The sequence below is a fragment of the Ischnura elegans genome, chromosome 7 (assembly GCF_921293095.1).
Source record: "Ischnura elegans chromosome 7, ioIscEleg1.1, whole genome shotgun sequence".
NCBI classification, from domain to species: Eukaryota; Metazoa; Arthropoda; class Insecta; order Odonata; family Coenagrionidae; genus Ischnura; species Ischnura elegans.
In genome coordinates, this window is record NC_060252.1 from 47,217,159 (window position 1) to 47,240,396 (window position 23,238).

Consider the following 23,238-nt stretch of genomic DNA (forward strand, 5'->3'; position numbering starts at 1 on the left):
ATAACTCGCTTTTGCTTATTGGTGGGGCTGTGACCCGCCAGACCCTCCCGTAAAAGGCCTGCGGCCTGGTCACTGTGGAAGGTCTTATACTTTTTGCTTGCTATTTATTACTTAAGGAGCGATTACTTTTCAGTTGGCTAGATTAGAAAGAAGCTATATCTCCACTTACATTGAGGCATACCAATAATTTTAATACATGGATACCATACTTTATTAACAGTACTTCTCTAGAGACATTATAATGTTGCAGGTTTTCCCAGAGGTTGGTAAAGATAAACTATTTATGGGTGTTTCACCGAGTTAAAATGTCCAAAGTTGCCCAAGTTTTGTTATATTTGTTATCAAACGTTCTCGGGGGGTTATAAGCGTGATAAGTTGGATTTTAACCCGTTTTACGAATAACCGGCCGTTTTACAATGGTGATTTTAACCCGGGCTAAAACCCGTGAAAATTTTATCTTTAACCCCAGTGACATTGATGACATCGTACTCTCCCTTCAAACGTTCTGGGGGGTTAAAACGATGATAGATTGAATTTCAACCAGGTTTTACGATTTACCGGCTGTTTTCCAATTGAGATTTTAACCCGGTATAAAACCTTTGAAGAATTTCTCTTAATGAAAAAAAGATCCGATGCTTTCCCGGCGAATGCTAATAGTGAAGGCTGTTCGGGTGATCCACCGGATTATCTTCTCAATGGTTCCCATTGCGGAGATTTCCCGGTGAATCGCCCGAACAGCCTTAAATACTGATATGTCTTTATCCCCAGTGACATTGACGGCATCGTATTTTCCCTTCAATTGCAGCGTTGGCGCGACCGGAGCGACTCTTCCGGCCGTCGCCTGCTCCTCCCCCTACGCCCTCCGCCGTGCACTGCGGCGGCGGGGGTGGTTCGGGTGTCCCGCCGTACCTTCGGAGCGCGCCCGTCCGTCGACTGCGCCATCCACTGGAGGAGAGTCCGGTGTGGGGCGCGGCGGGTGGTGCCCTCTCCGGGGCCCTCTCCCTCGCCGTCGCCCTTCCCGGCCTCCTGCTCCTCTCCCTCCTCCTGCCTCTCTGCCTGCTCGCCAGGACCATGGCCTTCCTGGTGGCCGCGTGGGGACGCAGGACCAACCAAGGTGAGTGGCAGGGGCAAAGCATGTCAAAATCTACGTACGTATTACCCCGCAAGTCATCTAAAAAGGCGTGGGCCAGGGGGTGTTAGGACAGTGGCGCAGCCCAAGGGGGTTTTTCTAGGTTATAACTTCCCCCCATGAGTCAAAAGAGGAGCCAAAAGTGATAAGCTGCACACATCACATTGCTGATGATGTGGTGATTTTAGCTGAGTACACAGATTCACTGCAGATATTGATAACAGGGTTGGAGGAAGGAATGGAAACATATGGAATGAAAATAAATGTTAAGAGAACTAAAGCGATGAAAGTGAACAATGTAGATGGTATGAGAATGAAGAGAACAGAGAGCGAAATAGAGAATGTGAGAACCTACTGCTACTCGGGAACTTTGTTAATAGGGAACTACAAGAGTATAGGAGAAATAAAAAGAAGTATAGGAATGGCGAAAGAAGTTTTTAAGAACAAGAAAATAGTGTTGTGTAATTAGGGACTAGACTTAATATTGAGGAAGAGATTAGTGAAGTGTTATGTGTGGATATTTATGTATGGATCTGAGACTTGGACGACGGGGAAGAGAGACAGGGAAAAGATTGGGACGTTGTGAAGTGATAAAAAGCAGTAAGTGTTGTGACCCGGGAATCCCCCCGGGTTACAACACCCCCCTTGAGCCTTTAAAAGAGGCGGAAAAAAACGAGTAAAATGGCCTCAATTAATAAGTTTTAATGAATACTCATTCATAATTACTGTTTTTTATTCCTAAAAATCACGTTTTCAACATCAAAAAGTCCCCAAAATTTTCCGGGGGAGGACCCTCAATTGCCCTGGATTATTTCCATACATCCCGGAACGACCCCCGAAATCTCCGGTAAATCATTTCAAATTCCTGGCTAAGCCACTGTGTTAGGTCACAAAACCTTTTAATATGAAAAGCAAAAGCTCGAGCAAGATTACGACTAGCATTTATTAAAGTTATTTGTACTACGCGGAAAAAACGAATTCCTTTAACTATGCGTTCGGTTAAATATCTTTTAATTTATCGCTTCTGTCGGACCTGGAAATAGCATCATCATCATCTGGTGTTCTACCTATCGGCAGATCCCAAGAAACAATGCTGTCTCCATTCTTTCCTATTTCCGGCCATTTATTTTAAGTCTCTATATTTTCCCATCTTTAAATTGCCAATTAAATTTAGCCTTCTCCTTCCCCTTCATCTTCTCTCTCCCACCGTTCCCTCCAAGGCTACCTTCAGAATTCCATTACCTCTCATCGCATGTCCCAGCCAGTTACCCTTCTTTTAATTAATTTTAGCCAATGTTCTTTCCTCATCTACCCTGTTCAACACTTGCTTATTCCTTACTCGATCTGTTCTCCATCTTCCTCCAAACCCGCATCTCGAACGTCCCAATCTTGTCCCTGTCTCTCTTCCCCGTCGTCCAAGTCTCAGATCCATACATGAACATCCACACATAGCACTTCACTAATCTCTTCCTCAATTTTAAGTCCAGTCCCTAGTTACACAACACTATTTTCTTGTTCTTAAAAACTTCTTTCGCCATTCCTATCCTTCTTTTTATTTCTTCTATACTCTTGTAGTTCCCTGTTAACAAAGTTCCCGAGTAGCTGTAGGTTCTCACATTCTCTATTTCGCTCTCTGTTATCTTCATTCTCATACCATCTACATTGTTCACTTTCATCGCTTTAGTCCTCTTAACATTTATTTCCATTCCATATGTTTCCATTCCTTCCTCCAACCCTATAATCAATATCTGCAGTGAATCTATGTACTCAGCTAAAACCACCACATCATCAGCAAATATAATGCATCTTATATTTAATCCACCAATACTTATTCCTTCTTCCCTTCCATCCAATTATCTCCATTATCATATCTTCAACATGCATAAAACATATTGAGGCTCTAATACGATGCTTTCTGTGTCGCTCTTAAAGATATCCGTTCTCTATTGCTGAAGCAATATAAGCCTGGCGAGCAGCCTCCGATGTGCTTCATTCAAAGTACAGCTGGCCCGCCACTACCAGCTTTTTTCTCCCTTTGGAATATTCCTGACCGTTTAGACTGGTTTACTCATTGAAGTTGGCCTCTTCTTAGGCCCTCATCATTACTTACTCGGTCGATCCATTTGATCCTCATCATTCTTTTGTAGCACCACGTTTCGGAGGCCTCTATTCTAGATTTCTCAGCGGCTGTCATTGTCCATGTCTCACTTCACTGTTATAATTAAACTCATAAACGATATTTCTCTATTAATATCAACACAGAAGTTGTCGAAGAGTGCCAATACTCTTCGTGATGGGAGAGATGGTAAAACAGAAGAAGTTATTGGTGCGAAAGAGAAGTATTTTCATCTCCTAATAGTGCAATCTACTTGACCTATTCTCCCATGAAAGTAAAACAGATACTACTGTTACTATGTCAACCTGTGACAAAAGTTAACTTGTCACAAATCCGTATGCATACTCCACCACCGCGTAATACTCGAGTTCGCGTGAAGTTTCTCTGATACCATATTATTAATTACCCAGATTGTAATGGTGACCCTTACCAATTAGTCTTGAAGCAGTAGGGCTCTGTGGAGAAATTTCTTTCATGAGTATTTGAGAAGTTTCTTCATATTTTCAGGAAACCATTCATACTATTTCTCTTTCCATTCTTAGCTATACGTTAACCGTCTTACTGAAAACTAAAATTCTTGAATGTTTCTGTATCATTTCTCTTAACTTTTTAGGTTTCTGCGCATTTAATGCAGCATTTTATGTTTAAAAGATGACTAGTGTGTGATTTATGCGCTATGTCAAATTTCCCGTTCTTCAATTCCTCCTGGCGATATAACCCTTTTCCACACCTATTCGGCTCTCCTACTGACTCAAGAAGTTGTAGCAATACGTATGATTTTGCTTTGTTTGTTGGCTTCCACTTTTATACAAAGATCGGCTGTCTTTCTTCAGAGCGTCCAGCACAATCGCAAACCTTATGACTTTTATTTTGAGTATTAAGCCCCGTTTTCAACAACTTAACTTGGCGTTACTCGGCGTCATTGTGTAGTTGAAGGCTTGAGAAGAGCGGCTGTTGGTTAAGAGCAACTTGAAGTAGCATGACTCAACTTAGAATGACAATTTAATGAAGAAAGATAAAATACTTCTTAGGAGTAGCCAGTAACAAAGCAAATAATGATATAGACCGTCAAAGTGACTTTTCAAAATTATGCGAAATCGATTTCACGATTGTGTCATGGTCTGAACTTTTTGTGATGAAATATTTCAAGAATAGGGCATAAAGCCAAGTTAAGCTGGGGTTGTTGTTGTGAATGGGGCATTAAACCATATTCCTGCCGTAGCATCAACATGATTTGATTGTTAAAAGGGATGGGAAATGTATTTCCTGCATCCCCTTTCGATGGATATATTTTCGAGCTTATTGATTGATTTGCTTAATCAATCGATTCATTTACCTCTCATCTCTTCCATATTTCATTGACATCATTGGCCTGAAAAAAACTCAAACTGCTCCAAATTTTGTCGGATTATACGCGTCATTCCGGGTATAAAAACCAAAATCCCGATTTTTCGCTCTTGAGAACAAAACAGCTGACGGTCTCATATGAATTTTCCCACCCGAACGTAACGCATGGATTCCCGTTCAACTCAAAATAACTCCCTCGTATTATCCGTGCTCCCTTTTGAAACTTTTGATGCGACCAATTCAATCATCGGATCGAATTGGCCTCATCGAATTACGACCGTGCCCTGAGACGCGGAATTGCACGCGATAGTGCGGTTGAGAGTTTCCAACTCGATCCGCAGCCAACCTAGTCTTCCGTGCGGGATTTTCTCCGCTGGCGGCGCTGTGTATGGTCTCATTACTCCCTGGGAAACTTTTCTGACGCTTCCAATTCGTCTCTCCCACCACGAAACTCGCTTCTCCCTCTCTCTCTCCCTGGTGGTATCGTCTCCTTGGAAGCACTTGCTCCCTTCTCAGTGGCGTCACCACTTACAAAACTCTCTTGCCGGGAGATGCTTCCCGAATACACGTATTGACGAAAAATTGGGGGCGATTTTTTGAACTATTTAGCATCACTAAATTTTTTAATAAAGATCAACTAAGAGTGATGTTTGCTTTATGGTCGGAGGCGTGATATTACAATTTTACCGGGTTAATTAACATAATTGCACAAAAACATGTATATTATACATTTAAAACATTCATAATACGCAAGTGAGTTAAACAAAGAATCTACATAGAATATGCGCTTGAATTATAAGTAGTAAAAATTTAAATATCCACGCATATTAAAGTTTTGGGGTCAACGAATAGCACCTATTGGCTTCGCTAAAACATTCTTGAGATAGATCAACTGTTTGAGAAGACGATTGAGCCCGTGCCCTTCCAATTTATCGATTTTAGAGAAGAGCCTTTCACGTGGATCGGATTACGTTATCATAGGCCGGTAGAGACGCTAATGAGATCAAATGAATTGGTCAATATCGAAATAAACAATCGAGTTTGGATCGGAACTCGAAGATCGTGTCTCGATTTCGATTTCCTCTATCTTTGACTATTTAAACTCAATTTTCGATTTAAACCGAAATCGATTTTCCATTATTGAATACACAGAGTCTCTCCCTACTGCTTCAGTGTCTACTTCAAAAAATTCACACTACCTCGCACGCACGAAAAGTTATTGCAGGGATTCATCATCTCCTCTGTAAGAATAAAATATTCAATATGGAACGATACAGACAGAGAATGTAGGGTAATATTTGAGAAACTTTTGGTGTATTTAATGCCGATTCATAGTTATATTCCATAATGAAGCCTTATATTTGCAACCCTGTTACTGATATCCGCAGATTTTTCCCCTACCCAAGAAGTTGTACTGGTGCACATGATTTTGTTTCATGCCTTCTGCGTTTATACTAAAGGCACTCTCTTTCCTCAGAATGTACAGTAAAATCGCCTAATGTGACTTTTACTGCGATTGATAACCACTCAATAAGCATCGATGAGCAAAATCGTTAAGAAAAAATTACTGTCGTCCATAAGATTTCCTTATAATGCCCGTAGTCTTAATTCTGTACCAGAATGTGTATTAGAAAAGTTAGGCTACATTAAAAAATAATCTTGACTCACCCGACAAGTACAGAAAAACTTGAAAGTTGAAAATTTTAACTCGTGCAATAGATCCCTCTCATGTCAAAGCTGACGCAAAGCAGATATTTAGCTGTCCTCAGAGAAAAGTGAGGGTTGCGACAAAATTTTTTCAGTAAACTTCACAATATAAATTTTAATAACCTTGAAACGTGTAATACTAATCGTAAATCGTAAAACTTAAAAAAAAAAAAAAACGTAAAAGAAGACTGCCACATAGTTTCATTATGCATTCTTTCTTCGAATCATAGCCAAACGTTGTTTGCAATTCTTATTTGAATGCTTGCTTATCAATTAACCACTCGTGAAGCAGAGCCCAGGGAAAGGAACACGTAACGTCTTTCTTTGTTACCAACTTTTATTAGGCGCAAAAGACATGGCTACACTTTGATGCATGCGCAACACAAGCAAAAGAATAATTATATGAAGTGATAGAATACAAGGAGGTTGTAAATATTTGGAGGTACTGTTTCCGAGTTTTTGGCGTGGTCATAGTTCCGCCATCTTAGTTTGAAAATTTTTGGATTGAGTCTCCGACTGATATTTTGAGGTGACTAAGTTTTGTTCTAAAAATGAACTAAATTAAGTGAATAATGCTACAATAATCATTAGCAATTCGCCGATGATTGCCACAAGATTTTTCTCATCATTCACAATACTTCTAGCAATGTATAAAATCTGTGTTGTAAGCCACTTATCTGGTGGGGATATCCTTAAATATATAATTAATTACTGTAATTGTTAGACATCCGTTAGCTATAATCCCTGGGAAAATATGTTTGAGTCATCTCATTGCGAAGCCTACCAATGAAGTAAGAAAAAAAGTTTACATTGTGCCACCCGTAGTTTATTTTAATGTATTAACGAGTTATGGCCAAAAATTTCACCAAATAGTGAGCTTTGATCCTTATGGAATTGTCAATGTTTTGGTCAAAGTGGGCGTGGCTTGTTCTACCCAAGCACCCCCATTCCGGCCACACTCTGCTCCACGCTCTAAACCAGTGGTGCCCCCTCCATGTACTTAAAACCTCCTCGATACAATACGAAACTATGCTTTCCAAACAAATGACGACGATAATCCGAATAGACTACTTACTTGATATCAATGTAGATCATATAAATGCAGGGACAATAAAAATCACACACTCCAACAAATTATTCACCTGGTTTTCGGCGAATTGTTCTTTCATATGGAGTCTGGCGCCTTCTACTCAGTCATTCTCGTGGATAAGTCGGGGTTATAGCTTGAGATGATCATAGGATTAAAGGCGACCCTCTTCACCCCTGTGACCCTTGCCGCCCTCCCAGCAAACCCCTAAATAGACGGCCTCCATTCACCCTCCTCTCTTATCTTCCGAGTAGTTCTCATTCAAATGTTCGGGTCTCCGGCGATTCTCACGAGCGGCGCGGCGGAAAGTTTATCGAGTCACAAAAGGGGAAACTTTGATTGCAATTTTCCGCTACGGTGGTCGCTTTCTTCGGAGCTAATTTGAGAAAATCTATCGGCACACAGCTGCCAAAGCCCATTCATCGATCCAATGAGCGCATAACGACTAAATAACGTTACGGTTTAGTTAGTGATAAGAATGCGTTTGTAATTATTGAAGGCATTAAAATTTAAAGACTCTTAAATAACATCATCAAAATATCTTAGATTTTCTTCTCAGTGGAGTTGATAAAGAGGAATTAAGGTCGTAACGCGGTGTCTCTTGATAGCCCATTGGTCTTATCAATTAAAGGTAGAAAGCTATGGGTATTATCTAGCTTGAAAAGATGCCTTTAGTGTTGCCCTCAGCATAGTAAAACCTACAGGTATTTTCATCCCCCTAGATAGTTGCATAGTCAGTGGAAAAAACTGTGTCGGTGATTAATTTCACTTCTTTAATCGGTATTTAGCGTTTCCAACATTAGGGAGATTATACTAAGCCAATTGTTATTTTACTCAAATATTCACTAGAGGCAATAGAAGATTGTAAAAATGCATCAATAGGGTAGTTTCCTTCATCAAACAAAACGAAATGCATTGATTGCTATTCGTTACCCACCATTAGGGTTTTCATAATATACAAATTATTTGGTTTTAGAAATCCCAGTTTAAACGAATGGCAATGGTCAATTTTAACCTCATTTGAAAAAGGCCAGATTGGCGCCCATGCGATTCCACTCCACGAGACGTCACAGGGACCTAGTTTCTCCTCGAGTAGATAGGAGTTTTACATCGTCTGAGATTACCAATGCATGCATGAGTCAAAGAGCTCAGGGAAACATCTATTAATATTCACTTATTAAAATTGTCTAAGGTCGGAAAGTTTCCTTCTTTTGATAAGGTAGTAATAATCCATATTTAAGCCAAGCGCTACCTACTAGCAGGGTACTCTGCTACCTGCTAGCAGCGCGCATCGTATCAGCGCTCAAGCCTCGCCTCAAGGTCACCTCACAGGGCGGCAGCGGGAACCAGAAATACGTCACACGGACTTTTCCCATCATTCCTACTTAGCCGTCGCGTTTTCGCGCGCTTGAAATTTTTCACTTTTCGTTTAATCGCGAAAAATAGATATCGTTATTCGAAAATCTAAGAGCGTGAAATGCGTACTCCAGGAGTAATAACCTTTCGATATAGGTAATAAAACTAATAGGAAACCACCCTATTATAAAAGTAAAAGTTATTGTTTATACTTTCATTGCATTTCTTGATTTAACTCTTCTTCTCCGAATGATAATGTTGAGTGAATGATTGAAGGTTGAGATACTTAAAATGCTCCCCTAAAAAAATGATAATATTTATAGAAAAAATTACGTATTGAAATAGAAAAACGGAAATTAACTTATCCTGAGTTCAGCCGCGTACCCAGGGTGGAAGTTAATTGAAGTACTCCTCTTGCATTCTCTGAAAATGAATGCGACAGAAATCTTGGAGTAAAAACTAAGTTACCCTTGCTAAAAATGCCAATAAAACCAAATGAAGAGTGTCACTCACTGCATGAAGTAGCGCAGAGAAACACGCACAAAATGGAATTGATGATTCTTTGGGTTTACCGGCGTCCTCTAGTTTAAACTAGGAAAACGTTTCCTCTACCATGCGGGAGACCTTTTCTGAGCATACAACACTCATTTTTTAGGAGGTAAGGGTGAGTTATCTATTTTGGGGATATGAGGGTTAGTGGTAATGGGGCAGTTGAGGCAAGGAGATGGTGGGCACTCCTGCTGACTAAAATTTTGATTTGAATTGGTAAATTGATCAGTATGACACTTATGCAACGGTTTACATTACGATTAAGGGCTTAACGGTTTTCATCGATAAGCCTTAGATCACGCTTAAAATACTCTCATCCGCCACTTTCATTTGTCATTAATTTGTCTTATTGAGATTTAGCCTTTAAATGAGGCCTTATTTGCGAAAAAAGCTTACTTTTAGGCAAATTTATTTTCAAGGGTCAGAAATGGCTTAGCCATTCCGTTTTACTATACAATTATAATATAACTGTGACTCATAATTGTTAAAAATATAGTTAAATTATATGTAAATATTTTGGAATTAATACCTATATATACCGTTATGTGTGCATTTAAGCTCAAAAGAAATTGCGCTCTTTCCGGCAAAATGAAATGGGCACATTTCAACGTGAGTAGGTCAGTAGGAGACGGAGTTAAGTCCGTGACGGGATTCACTCAAGGGAATGGGGCTAAATGCCTGTTGGAAAGGTTTAGGTCATGTATCTCAGGTAGGTTTTGTAGAAGTCCCACAAGTGCGACTCTCTCAAGGGTTTATGAATCAGAGCGTTTCCCTAATCCCTTCTCAGTATTCTTTGCTCGATTTTTCCGAATTTTCTTTTCCCACACGGTCTCGTCTACTTCCTCGTTCTCTTTTTTAATTCGCACCTCAACCATTCATCATTCATTCTATCACTGCCGGGGAACTCGGACACTATGACGACAAGGAAATAAAGCTCCTCTATGTTTTTTACTGCAATTTGTATGACAACAGTATGGATTCTCTTCACCATCATTAATTCAGCAATCCGAAGATAGAAGATATATTTTTGACTTTGGACTAATTAATTTGAATTCATTCAACTTCACTGAATTTCTATTTGAAACCATTACTTGACTTTCCTTAAGACAAGGGTTTCATTGATTATGTCAATTGCTTATATTCTTTTACTTTCCTACGAGTAAAATTGGTTATAATTTTGTCAACAATAATTTTCTATTATTGTACTCTTGTAATATTTTGCTATGGATTCCTTCATATGCTCTTATTCATAATATTCGGGAACATTTTACAATGATGAGTCATGGATGAGCCACTTTTGTTTAAACCTTATTTGTAAAATGCACTGCCGATCATTGCCTTATTTTCATTGAATGTTTACCCCTAACAAGGTTGTATCTTCTGGGGTGCCAAATCTCACTGATTTTGTATCTATTTTGGTGTCATTTTTGGGTATCGAAATCAATATCTTTATTATCATTCCTCTCCTTTCAACTCTCATATCAGCTAACTTTTGCACACTTACAGAATTCTTCTACTTTACACCCTTCTTTACCTTCTATATATATCTTATCCAAGGCCTTTCTCAGCCTCAGCACAGATTGAAGGAAAGCTTTTACCTGTGCTTCAACGATTGTTTTGATCAGGCCATCTTGCCTTATGATACGGCCGATTTAGTTGCTCCGTCTTATTCTCAAGAATTTTAGAAGCCCTTATTTCTCCCCACTCTATTCAAACCGTCTAAATGACTTCAACTCTCATATTTTCCTCCATTATCGAGCTTGTCTTTTGCCCTTGACGTCGTGTAACTATTATGTCTTCAACTTTATTGCGAAATATTTTTTTGGTAAGGGAGTACCTTTATGTGAAGGATCAGGTCTATAGGGTGGCTAGCTTCGCTATTTATATTTCGGAGCAGATTTTAATTAACTGCAATACATGTTAACTCTTTCCGACATATTACGAATGTGATTTACTTCAAAATCGGTTCGTTTCCGAATGTATCCATCGGATTTGGTAAAAATTGTGAAGCCGCCCTTTTTGGTCAATGTGACTATATTTTAGGGGAGATATTGATTATGACAAATATTTACATCTATACATCAATATACCTAGTGAATTGCAATTTTTACGACTAAATGTATAATTCGATCACAAGTCTGACTGTTTGGAGAAAGAAAACCGCAGCACATATTAGTCTTCTTTTTTCTAATTCTGCAGTAAATAGTCCGACAAAAATGTAACTTAAAACTTAACAACGTTAAATTTTGGAAAAGAATCATCAGCTAAAGGCAAAGAGATACATTTACTTGATATATTGCTATTCTGACTTCACAACATGCACTTCTCCCTAAGATCATTCAGAATTCAGGTTTACCCATGGCCTATTCAAGAGACTTTCACATCTCAAACTTCGTCTTCTTTCGACAATTTGTTTCTCCGACGAGATATAAGATGAGATAAAAAAATCCAGTTTGCCGTTCGCTCCGCGAAAATTGGAAAACGAGGGATCTGAGTAAAGTCCTCACCTAATAAATTCTCGCGTCGCTTCATTCTCCAGTCTCTGAGAAGTCTATTGTGATGTAAGGGAGCAACCGATGTCTTTATCGAGCATATTGTAATTTTTCTCAGTAATTTTTTTTTAGCATCATTGAATCCCTACAAGCACCTATTAAATTCATCTCGTGTAAAATGCATTGAATGAGCGGTGAATAGTGTTAGAAAAGCCGGTCAGAAAAAAGAAAAATATGGTGGAGCTAATGAGTTTCTGACGTCATAGAGTAGAAGTAATTATACCCATTTCATGAAAATCTGTCTGAAACGGTAGATTTCTTTGATTGGTTGGCCAGATGGTCTTCAAAGTTGAATAAAAGCTGACGTTATTAGCGCGATGGAAAATAAGTTAGTCGGCTTGTGAGGAATGAATTAAATGAACGTACGAACCTTTGTGCTCTTAAATCTGCCAATTGGTTCGTTCTCCAATCCTCCTCATTTTTTATTATATACGTATTCTCCATTACTCTCTAACCTTTTATGGCCATTAGTCTTTACTCACGCATCGTGTGGACAGCGGGTAACCTCATTTGTCCCGCCTCAGTCTGAAGCCATTATAAGATTCGGAAAGGTGCATCAAGGCTTCGATGACGAGTGACCGGGGATATGACCCATTAAATGCCATCTGCCGCCCCTCATATGATATCGGTCCACCCCGTATGATCTGCTAATCGGGGCCAGATGATGAGGTACTTTACTTGGACCCAAGGCATTGATTTATGAAAGTAGTCTTTTATTTGTTAATTGTTTCATTTTTCTGTTTAATTTTATGCTTAACACCAAGCAAACAATTAGAACAAAAGTTCAGAATAGTTTGGACATTTTTTGAGCGACTCAGGGCGCACATACTGACATTTATAGTGTGAAAAAACTGTTAGAGACAACGAATTAGAAAACTAAAAAAGCATATAATGTAGGTAATTCTATTTTCATTTAAAGCATGGTGGAATCCGCACTTTTTATGATAACCCTGCATTACATGGCGATAAATCGCAAAAGCCAGAGTTATGCACCAGATTTTCGTTAGGCAAATGTATCCGTTTTAAGGGAGACCAACAAATCGTGTGATTTGAAGAAAGACTGGTAGCTCGATACAATTTAATTCGGACCTTACTTAGAGTGGAAGGGATTACTTCGGGAGAGAAGGGATGGCTGCCAAATGGAATATTTCCCTAACACCGTATCCGAAAAGAATTCGGTTGACGGAAGGAAAAGGTATGTTACAATTAAAAACATAAACTTTCCCTTTTAACCATTTTCTCGTTTGTTCAAATTAAGGGACCAAAAAATTTGTGGCCTACTTTTCATGAGTTGATGACGTCATGAGAGTTCTGGGTCATTCTGAGTTCATGGAATTGCAAATATTTGCTACCGTTTCGTGAGAATTGGAGGGCTATGTACGTAACCTGGAGCTTGCATTGCCTGTGATAATGCGTGTGAACAATATTTACCCATGTATTTCATTCTAAAGGTTTGCTATTGTTTAAAGGGAATTAACAATGAGCATTACACAACCATTCCGGTCTATCCACCTTCCACGTTCAAATTCATTAAAAATGTATTATTACAAATTAATACGCGAAATGCCCCACGTTGGGCGCCAAAAATGTAACAAGAATTTTTTTTTTGTTTCTACTTGGTATTATGCCTCACGTTGTGGAAAAACATCTAACATGAAAAACTTTCGATTCTATTACGTGGAAAAAAATCAAGATTGCGATATCTTCTCTTACCTTATATTTTAATTACTTTTCCCCGGCTTGCTCGTCGGAAAAGAAAATACATGAACCATTGCAGGTCTAGAGATACGTTTGCAATTTACTTAAAGTGAAATAATAAATTGACAGACAATTTAAATAATCATAATAATTCCTTATACCCTTAGGTCATGACCAACTGTATATTCTAATTTAGACATAAATTGGTTGGTTTATGAATAATTATTCCTTCTTTTAAGTATATTGTCTTATTAATTATTTGCCACACTTCATCACTTAAACTTTTCACCAAATCCATTACTTGATGCAAAGGGATATTAGTCACAAACTTAATTCTGGACCATTTAAAACCCCTCGCCCTATGGCTTCTTGTATCTTGTATGAAAGTAAAAGTTTATAGTTAAAACATAATTATTCGACGACGTAGGTTGGTTCGTCCCTCTGTGGTCTGGAAAATCCTCTCAGCCTGCGTGGTGTTCGTCCTTGGCGGGCCTTCAGTTTTTGGGTCTCGTCCTGTTGTAAAATCTCCCGTTCCTCTCCTTAATTCCAGCTCCTTTGTCAATTCTACTTTCCTACGTGGGCTATGTCTCGCACAATGCCACACTCTGGAACTTCCCTCTACCAAAAACTTGCGTGCTCTCTCTTTGCACGTCCACTCTTTTCACTTTTGCACGTCCACTTTGCACTCCGACGGTTTGATCTACAATGCCCCTCGCGCTCGGCTTCCACTCCTTAGGTCTATTGTTTATTCTAAAAATTCTCAGTATGGTGGATCCCTTATTGCTATTATAAACGATGAGGTGGTAAAAGAAAAATGGCGAGGCCAGCGTTATGTTACACCCTCTCCCTTCCTTCTCTCGCCTAACATTATCGCTCCATCCACACCCCTTATTTCATCCTTATATTTCTATCAGACGTTTGCCTTTCTCACCTATAAAACCTATATTGCTCATTTACCTCTCCGTTATTCTTCTTTTCTAAATGAATTTTATGTTTTCTTTTACCGCTTTAACAACCAAACACGTTAAAAAATGAATTTAATTTCTCATTACTCGTTATCAAATTTAATTTCCTGCCAAATTCAAAGATAAAAATTCTTTTCAAAGAAAAATAGCTGGTGATTAAAAATAATAAATTGAAATTCTATTTTATAAGAAACAGTAAATATTTCTTCTATTATAATTGTATCAGAGACAGATAAATTCTCTTTTTGTAAATGTATAATGCATGTATGAGCAGTACGCGTGTGGTGAGACTGGACAATGGCGTAAGATGGACTATGTCATGCGTCTGACGCCAAAAAGACGGAACCCTGCTGTGAGTCTACGTGGTAGAATCGCTTGTAACGTCAACAAAGCGAGAAAGCAAAATCGGGACCCATCATCTCACTGAGGGCATGTTACAGCTTGTGACTTGTGACGTGACGTGATCCCCGGCGGAACGTCGGTTTTTAGCCCGTGTGATCCTTCCGGCTTTGTGCTACCAGCAAAACCATCCACGCACCGTTTTCACGCATAGGTACTCATTCATCCTCGAATTTTTTACGATGCAACACCTCACACGGAAAGGCATGAATGTGCTGCCTATACAACCAGGATGCGAGGAAAAAAGTGTAGAAAAAGAGTATCACGACATTTCAACAGAGAATTCTCCTCTCTTGTTGTCACCAACGGTAAATTTAAATGGGCTTACAAAATTCGCTAATCGCGTTACTGACAGCAGATCGATCTGAATTTCGCAAGGGAATAAGCTATAATTAGGGCTGTTAACCAAAGTTTGTACTCGAAATGAAATTTGTAACTTTTCAGTATTATTTTCGCGGGTGAGAATACTCATTGGATATTTAAATATTCTGAAAAAAAAACTGAACACTTCGAATGAATCGCCTTGATGCGGACATTTACGAAAGCCAATTTAAATGAGCCCAAAGTAGCAACATAAACCGAACTTTCACGGGACCGGGGCGTACTCTATGCATTCCTAGGATGGTCCATATTTTAAAAATTTTCGGAATTCTTTTGAGACATCCCTCAGATTTGTTCCATTTGGTTATAAATAATTCGTGAAAATTATTTTTGCAATCGGATACCGGGAAAACGTGAAAAATCGCACTTTGAGTTTTGAAATATTGTTTTTTTTCGGGTATCACTGAAGATGGTGCCACTCTCGAATTACTCTATCACTTTTCTGTTTTTAAGGCCGTTTTACACGGGGCACGGAATTTCGAAGGTTAGAGTTGCATTAATTTCTAAAATGGCGTGGAATTGCGCGAATGCATGAACGAAATTAGAATAGGGGCTATTTTGCCGTCTCGCATCCACGCATTCTCGCATGTGTTCTAGCAATTCACCGCTTTACACGACGCAACTTTGATTGCGCCTTCGCACGTACGTCAGATTACGCAATTCCGTGTAAAACGGCCTTTACAACGGCTCGTAAGAAATTTGTAGTATATCATTTCAAAAATTGCTGCTCCTTTGGTTCTCAGGATATCGCACCAAGAGTGAGCGCAAAACGAACGTTCTCTTCGAAGGGAATGCATTGCACACAAACCATGATGGAAATTCTATTGTTTTACATATCGCAACTTCTGCTTTTTCCAACCTTTCCAGACGTAAGGTATCGAAGTGACAAGGATTGAATATAGTGAGGTGGTGGTCGTAAAAAGGAGTTTGGCCATCGTAAATGAGTTCGATGTTTTCCAGCGGATTTATTGACTGGTGATTCCATGCGCTTACATGAGCCGGTGAGCATTAAAAAAGGACACCAGGATCTTATAGTGTAGGAGGCAACGTGATTTGAAGACTCCAAATTCCATTAACGTAAGGTCTAGGCACGATATTACACTCTCGCTTTCCGACAGCTTACACCCCTAATCACTTTCTGATAGGTGCTATGGATAGGGAAAATTTGACCACACCTTCCTTTTATGGTGTAAAATTGTAGTTTTTTTAACCTCCAACTCAGTTGGCATTAATCTTGTTAAACATTTTGGACTATCCAGGACGCAAATTATGTTTAAATATTTGCTATATTGGGTGAGGTAAACAATAGTTTTACCTTATATTACATTTTGTGCGCCACGAAAAACAAGCTGACAATATTTTTTTCTTTAATTATAAGGACTTATTTAATGTAATTTTTAATCTAGTGAATCTAAAAAACCGGTGCAATTACTCATTATCACCTATCTATTGGTAAAAAGTTGTTGCATTTACGAGATCCAAAGTAAATAAATACAAGTATTTGAAATTTCGTCAAAATTTCTTGCTCGCATTTAGAATTGCTTGCCAGCCTTTTAACTTTGGTTTTGATAAAAAATGGAATAATATCTGGGTTATGGTAATTTAATTAATATTCACTTCCAAAATAGTTGTCTACTATTTTTTATCTTGTACATGAATTTTTTATCTAATAAATTTAATGCCATCAAAATATATTTAATTGATGTTTGATGAATTAAAAAATGTATTTAGAGCTGATGAAGGAAATTAAATTTATAACCATGGTTAATTTATAACTGTCCTACTTACCTGAGTGCGCCGGTGATGAAAAAGGCAAAGCCTCTAAACAGACATATTTATGTATAAGTTATTGTCTATGAAATCATAGATACCGTCCTGTTCTTTTAAGTAGCACATTAGTGATTTTTATGGTATTCTACCTATAAAGGTAGATTTCCATGGAGTACTCCTTCCTGCCCACGAACGCCTCCTTAGCCAATACAATTCCCTTCCTGATGTCTTTACTACTGTATCCGTTTTCCTTTAATGTGCTGCCTAAATAATTGAGTTGCTCTACCTGCTCAATTTTTCCGCGTCTACTTTTATCTTGAGTCTCTAATTCCTCGCTCGCGAAGCTTTACAAAGCCGCATTACCTTGGTCTTTTTGTGATTTATCCTCATCTCATACGCCTTGCAACACTCCTCTGACGCATCCACTAGAGCTTGCAGTCCCCTTGTTGACTGGCTAATATATTGAGCAAAAAGGATTCATAGGGTAAGCATACGAGTCGAATGTAATATTAGAAAGTAAATTTTCCAATTCTCAGAAAATTACTCAATGTCTATATTTATTTCGGAGTGTAACAAACAAATCTAGTTTTTCGTCGAATTGATATAGGTTATTTCTTTGAAAGTAAATGTCATTTGGGTACATTATGCAGATTATAATAGGTGGTTGTACACTTTATGCTTCATTTAATTGAAAATGCATTTTTTCAATGAGTTTTTGGTTCGTTCAAAGCACTCAATAGTAGGTCATCCCGCTTACTCCATAAGCTTAGTCTTTAAACTAATATCCCTTTGTTACTTCATCAGAGCATGAATTTTTAGGAATCATCGTCTTGTTTCATTGTTTTCACACCAATTCACATCCATGCGTGGAACAAGGCACGTGCTGAATAGAATGTTTCATCTATAAAGTGGTCATGAAAGCATGCGACTTTTTTCCCCGGAGCGGAAGGATTTACAAAACTTCAGTGTGTCCAGTACAAACACTGGCTGTATTAGGCGCAAGCTTAAAGCGCGGTTGAACTAGAGCATGTCCGTGAGTGCGCAAGAAAGTTACACGTTCGTCCTCTGACGGGAAAAAAACAATGCAACTGATAACTCGGCAAATCATCCGCGGAAAGTATTGCTTCCCAGGTCCGATGTGCGTGAGTTTACTTTGATATACGGTCGAGCAGTCAGAAGATAGCGGGGGAAATAAAATTTTCAAAAGAGGAGATTTAACCCAAAAAAAAGTCGTTGTGTTTGTCGAGAGAAAATGGGAACATTTATTTTTCCAGTTCAGTGGAGGATTAGTCTGGACTGGACTTTTACAAAACGTGGGCTTTCGGTCTGTGTTGCCTCAGCCAGTATTTTCCGATATTGGGCACATAAAAAATGCAGAAAGCGGATAGAGTAATAAATACTGAGTCTTTTTACCGTATAAGACTATGAACTGTCTAGTAAAAAGAATTTAAAAACTATAGATGTAAAAAAAGGAGTGCCTACTATTATGTCATTCACAGGACTACCGTAGGTCCTTGGGTCAAAAGTTTTAGTTTAAGAACACACAGCATTCAATAGTTTGTATTACTACATATTTACTTTTTTCCCATGTTTTATCCAAACCATTATGCTTTAAATTTATTACTTCGCTATATTACTCATAGTTTACGGAGTATAACATGAGGTAACGTATTGTTGACCGCTAGAACATCTCACTAACATAAGAAGTAAATAAAATTATCCAACTGAAAACTAAGCCAAAAGTCCAAAAACCATTAATAGAAGTACAAACACATGTAAGACTAAAAATTATTTTGGATTGATGAGGGTAGGTCTCAACCCAAACTAAGCCATGCATGCGTGATTTCCACACATCAAGGGTAGAGGACCAGTTCCTTTCCCTGCATTGCCTTGTATAGTCAGGATTCTTCGGCATTCTAAATGCTTCTCCCGGGATTCGAACCGGAACCCTTCGTTCAGTGGCCGTGCGTCTACCCATCAAAACTTTCAGGATAGTTAAATTTTACTTGGTAAACACGGCAACGAGGACATTTATACTGGTTAATATTATTGTTCTCTAACTGAATTTAACGTTTAAATCGGCTCTTCACCTCGATTTTTGTATTATCTTCGCATGGCAAGGTAATGGAAGTATCACTAAGGAGCGAAAAAAACTGAAGGTCGAGGATTTAAATTCTGGTTATCATATCTGGTTTCAGAGGAAATATAAATAAGACACAAATTTTGACGCATTGAAGCCCCAACGCCCGTATTACTAAGAGAAACAGAAACATCGAAGTAAACACCTATAACGAGATTAATGTATGTCCTGACTCTTTTCCTTCTTATTGCATTAAGTTAATAATTAATTGAGCATGAAATTTAATGGAATAAAAATGTTTATCTAAGTAAACAATATGAAAAGAACACCAACAACGTTATCAGTCAATCAGACCCTTACAATTCATCGCGTGTTTTAGGTTTTTGTCACTTCAATCTTGGCATCAAACAGTGTCTTATTAAGACACATAAGCCTATGCTCGCTCTTGTAATTATTAGCTCTGAGGTTGCTTTTAGTGGTCGCAAGCAAGAGTTAAACTTCAATTAGGGAAAAAATTTGCCTCTCCTGCTGCGGTTGTTTTATAAACTTCTTATGGACTAACCGTGACTAACCATGAACGACAGAAGAATCGGAATGAATGTCCCAGTTTGATATCATAAAGATCCAAAATGTCGAGAATTCTTAAAAATAACCCTAACCGTAGCGAATAAAATCGAGACGGTTTGATATTTTTACATCGTTCCGGCGTCTTGACCTCGCTCTCCCTACTCCCGCCGATGTCTGCTTCCCTTCCCAATGCCACCGTATATCCCGACCGAATATCTCCGTTACGACCTATAATCGGTGACCCCTACAATTTCTCCTCCAATCTGTTCAACCGTTCCATTCGTGCTTTGCTGCACGCAAAACATCAATTCCAGCGTCAGTTAGGGAACAACCTGATTTATTTAGCATTCTATCAATAAGTGGATCCGTCTCTGAGAGGTCCTACCTCAATTTTCTCCGCAGAAGGTTTTTTTCTAATTTAAGCTCACGAAAACCTACGTCGAGTCAATTAAGAAACTAAGCTGTGTTCACAATAACTTAACTTGACATAACTTGACGTAACCTTAAAATGGCGTAACTAATTCAGTGGTTCTGTGGAATTGAGTTAGAAAGTAACATCCGTTCACAATAACTTAACTTGGCATAACTTGATATAGCGTTAAAATGTCATAGGTAACTAGAATAAGGGTAGTACATAGTAAAGAATGAGCCAAATTTTCTTGATATTAACGTACCTTGGTAATCTATGTTAACAAATGTTAACAAATTAAGCGCGTAAATGAAAAATAACTACGAAAATAGTATTCATAATGCATTTTCATCAATATTTTATAACAATACTTGTTCTGCACTTTCTTTAGTAAGAAGCCAAGAGTATGCAAAAACTTTTTCAAAAAATTTAGAAATAAAGCGTGACTGGGGTAAAAAATTAAATACCTTAGGTCCTACATATAAAAAACATCTTTTAAACAAAGTCAAATTTGGTTGTGGTAAGGGCACATTTCTTTTACGCAGGGTAAAGGGAGAAGATAGGGACTGAAATATTTTAGAGTTACCACTTCTAGCATAAAAACATCGAAGGACCTTATAAATATATAGATACCTCAACGGAAGGGAACACAAAAACTGATACAGATAAAGACTGGTACATAAAGACAAAGACTGGTACTGGTACAGATAATGGCTCTGTGTGCCGAAACGTGTCGTACTTATTTATTTATTGTGGAAAAGTGCGTCTACCTTTCATTTCAAAAGTTTTGGTAGGCTTCTCTTCTCTACTACTCTTCTTAGGACTTTGACCTTGCAAAATTAATATAACTATGAGTTTAAAGATTAGTTTGCTTAACTCCATGTGAATCAAATCATCGGCACTACAGTGGTTGAATTTTCTTCCCCCTGCAACAGGAGGTTCCACGGAGGGCGGCACCGGGTCGCGCTCGTGGTCGGGTGATCGTCCGGAACCGGTGCGAGGCAACGACGCCCGCTGGCTGGGCCCCACGTGGCGCCGTTCCGTGCTGCACGCCGTGCTGGTGTTCGACTCGGGGCTGGAAGTGGGCGCGCTGAGGCAGCTGGTGGCGAGCCGGGTGCTGCCCCGGCACCCGCGCCTCGCCTCCCGCCTCATCCGACTCCCGCCTCCCGCGCCCCCCTGCTGGCTGCCCGACCCGCGCTTCCAGATCGAGAGACACGTTTTCCCGGCCGCCCTGAGGCCCAGCCGGCGGAAGAGGAGCCGACAGAGCCCCGATCAAACAACGGAGAGGGTCACGGAGAGACAGCTACAGAGGTAAGGCGGCGAAAAGTGATGCAGGCATGCGTAATACATGCATATTTAGTACTGCAATCCTATGGTTGGTATACTGCAACCTTCCTTTCCCCAAACTTGTGACTTTAGTCCCTTGATGTTCTTTTTACCTATATCCGTCGTATTCAATCCCAACTACGTACTTATCTGTGGGTATACCTTGGGGGAACTTTTACCTCCATTATATTCCTCTCGTAATTGCTGTCTTACAGTATAACTTATCTACCTGGTCCTTCTCCGGCGTATGGTGATCCATTTTCCTATTTTCACCTATCCGTCCTTTTGATCTTCAGCATTCGCTGCCAGCACCAATAATCTAACGATTTGATCGTTGGATCATTCTTCCTCGTAGGATAATCCTCCAAAGTTGTTAGAATAGCAATGGCTGATGCCTGGTTTCCCTGATGGTAGGACCCGCCCGCCTCTGTGACGGTGCGGAATTCCTCGTCCCCTCCCTTCCTTCCCTTTCCTGCCCCAGGAGGCGCCATCGGGCTCCTATTGCGGCGGTGCCTCCTTCCTGTCCTCCCCCCTCCTGCGGTGCAGAGGTGATAAGCTTATAGCTTGAGACCTCGTCCCAGGTTGTAACCCTGCGAGCCCGCCCTAGGGTTTCGTATCCATTGCCAGCACCAATAGGACGATTGAGTCAAACCGTGGGGTGAAGCCTTTGAAAACTTCTTTCAGAAAATACAGTATCCTTGAAGTAAAAGGTGGTCAAGGGGAAGGGACTGCCCCTCCTTTACCCTGAATAAGTGAAAGTACATGCTTGTGGCTTAGTTTGGAATTGAGCTTTATCATCACATATCCAAGCCAAACTTCATGTAGAAAGATTGAGTATGTGAGTCCCAAAAAATGTGATATTCGCATCCTCAGGACCATCTTAGTAGTCACTGATAGATGAAATATTGGTGTTATCCTGTAAAATTTACTGTATTAGGCATTATATAGTGGTAATATATAATGATGTAAGTCAAACTGATGCTACTTTTTCACAAATATTTTTTCTGGTATTTTTTCCTACCAATTTTTACTGCTGCACAACGCATTTCGACTTTTACGTCACTATCAAGAGTATCGTGTAATTTTAGTAATTTTTACATGGACAGCATACTTGATAATGATTTGAAAGTTGAAATGCATTGCACAGCAGTAAATATTTGTGGAAAAGTGTCATCTGTTATATTTAAATGCTATCCTGTACGTTATACACACTCATATGCAGATAAGTTCATAGGATTGCATGCTGTAGTGCTGAACCCATGCCAAAGAATGTATTAGGCTGCTTTAACATTTGATTCCAAATGGTGATTGTCAAACTGCTTAAAAAATTTAGTTCCTGAATGAGTTTTAAATTTGAGTTGAAAAGATAAAAATTGAAATCAATCGATTCAGTTTTAACTTAGTGGAAATGCATGTTGAAATGAAAAATAAACAACCTTGTAAACTTTTCACTGGAAATTTTGAATTGGTGCCACACATTTCAATGCTGAGACTGTACTTTAAAATGATGCCTCAGCGTTGAAACGCATCGTACCAATAAAAATTTTCAGTGAAAAGTTACCAAGGTTGTTTGTTTTTAATTTCAGTTCAAAAATATAGTCATTTATGATTTGCTTTCATATTGCATTATCAATTTATCTCACCCTATTCTCAATTCGTCCTTAGGATTTCCTTTGATTCTCCATCTACAGTTGAAGTGATTGGGACAGGGATTGAAAATAATGGGCAATCATGCCCTCCCTACAAAAGATATCATTTTGGCAAACTACCTCTCGTGTATTTGTACGGTGCAACTCGGGA

The 23,238-nt window shown here is 39.1% G+C and overlaps 1 protein-coding gene across 4 annotated transcripts in view; it reads left to right on the forward strand.

Moving 5' to 3' along the window:
• Nucleotides 1-23,238, forward strand: part of LOC124162275 — a 452,031-nt gene that overhangs the window by 404,712 nt on the left and 24,081 nt on the right. For all 4 annotated transcript variants that reach the window (XM_046538753.1, XM_046538752.1, XM_046538755.1 and 1 more), the window contains 2 exons: nt 806-1,114; nt 21,048-21,423. In XM_046538753.1, coding sequence (XP_046394709.1) covers nt 806-1,114; nt 21,048-21,423 — 685 coding nt within the window. The remainder of the gene's footprint in view (nt 1-805; nt 1,115-21,047; nt 21,424-23,238) is intronic.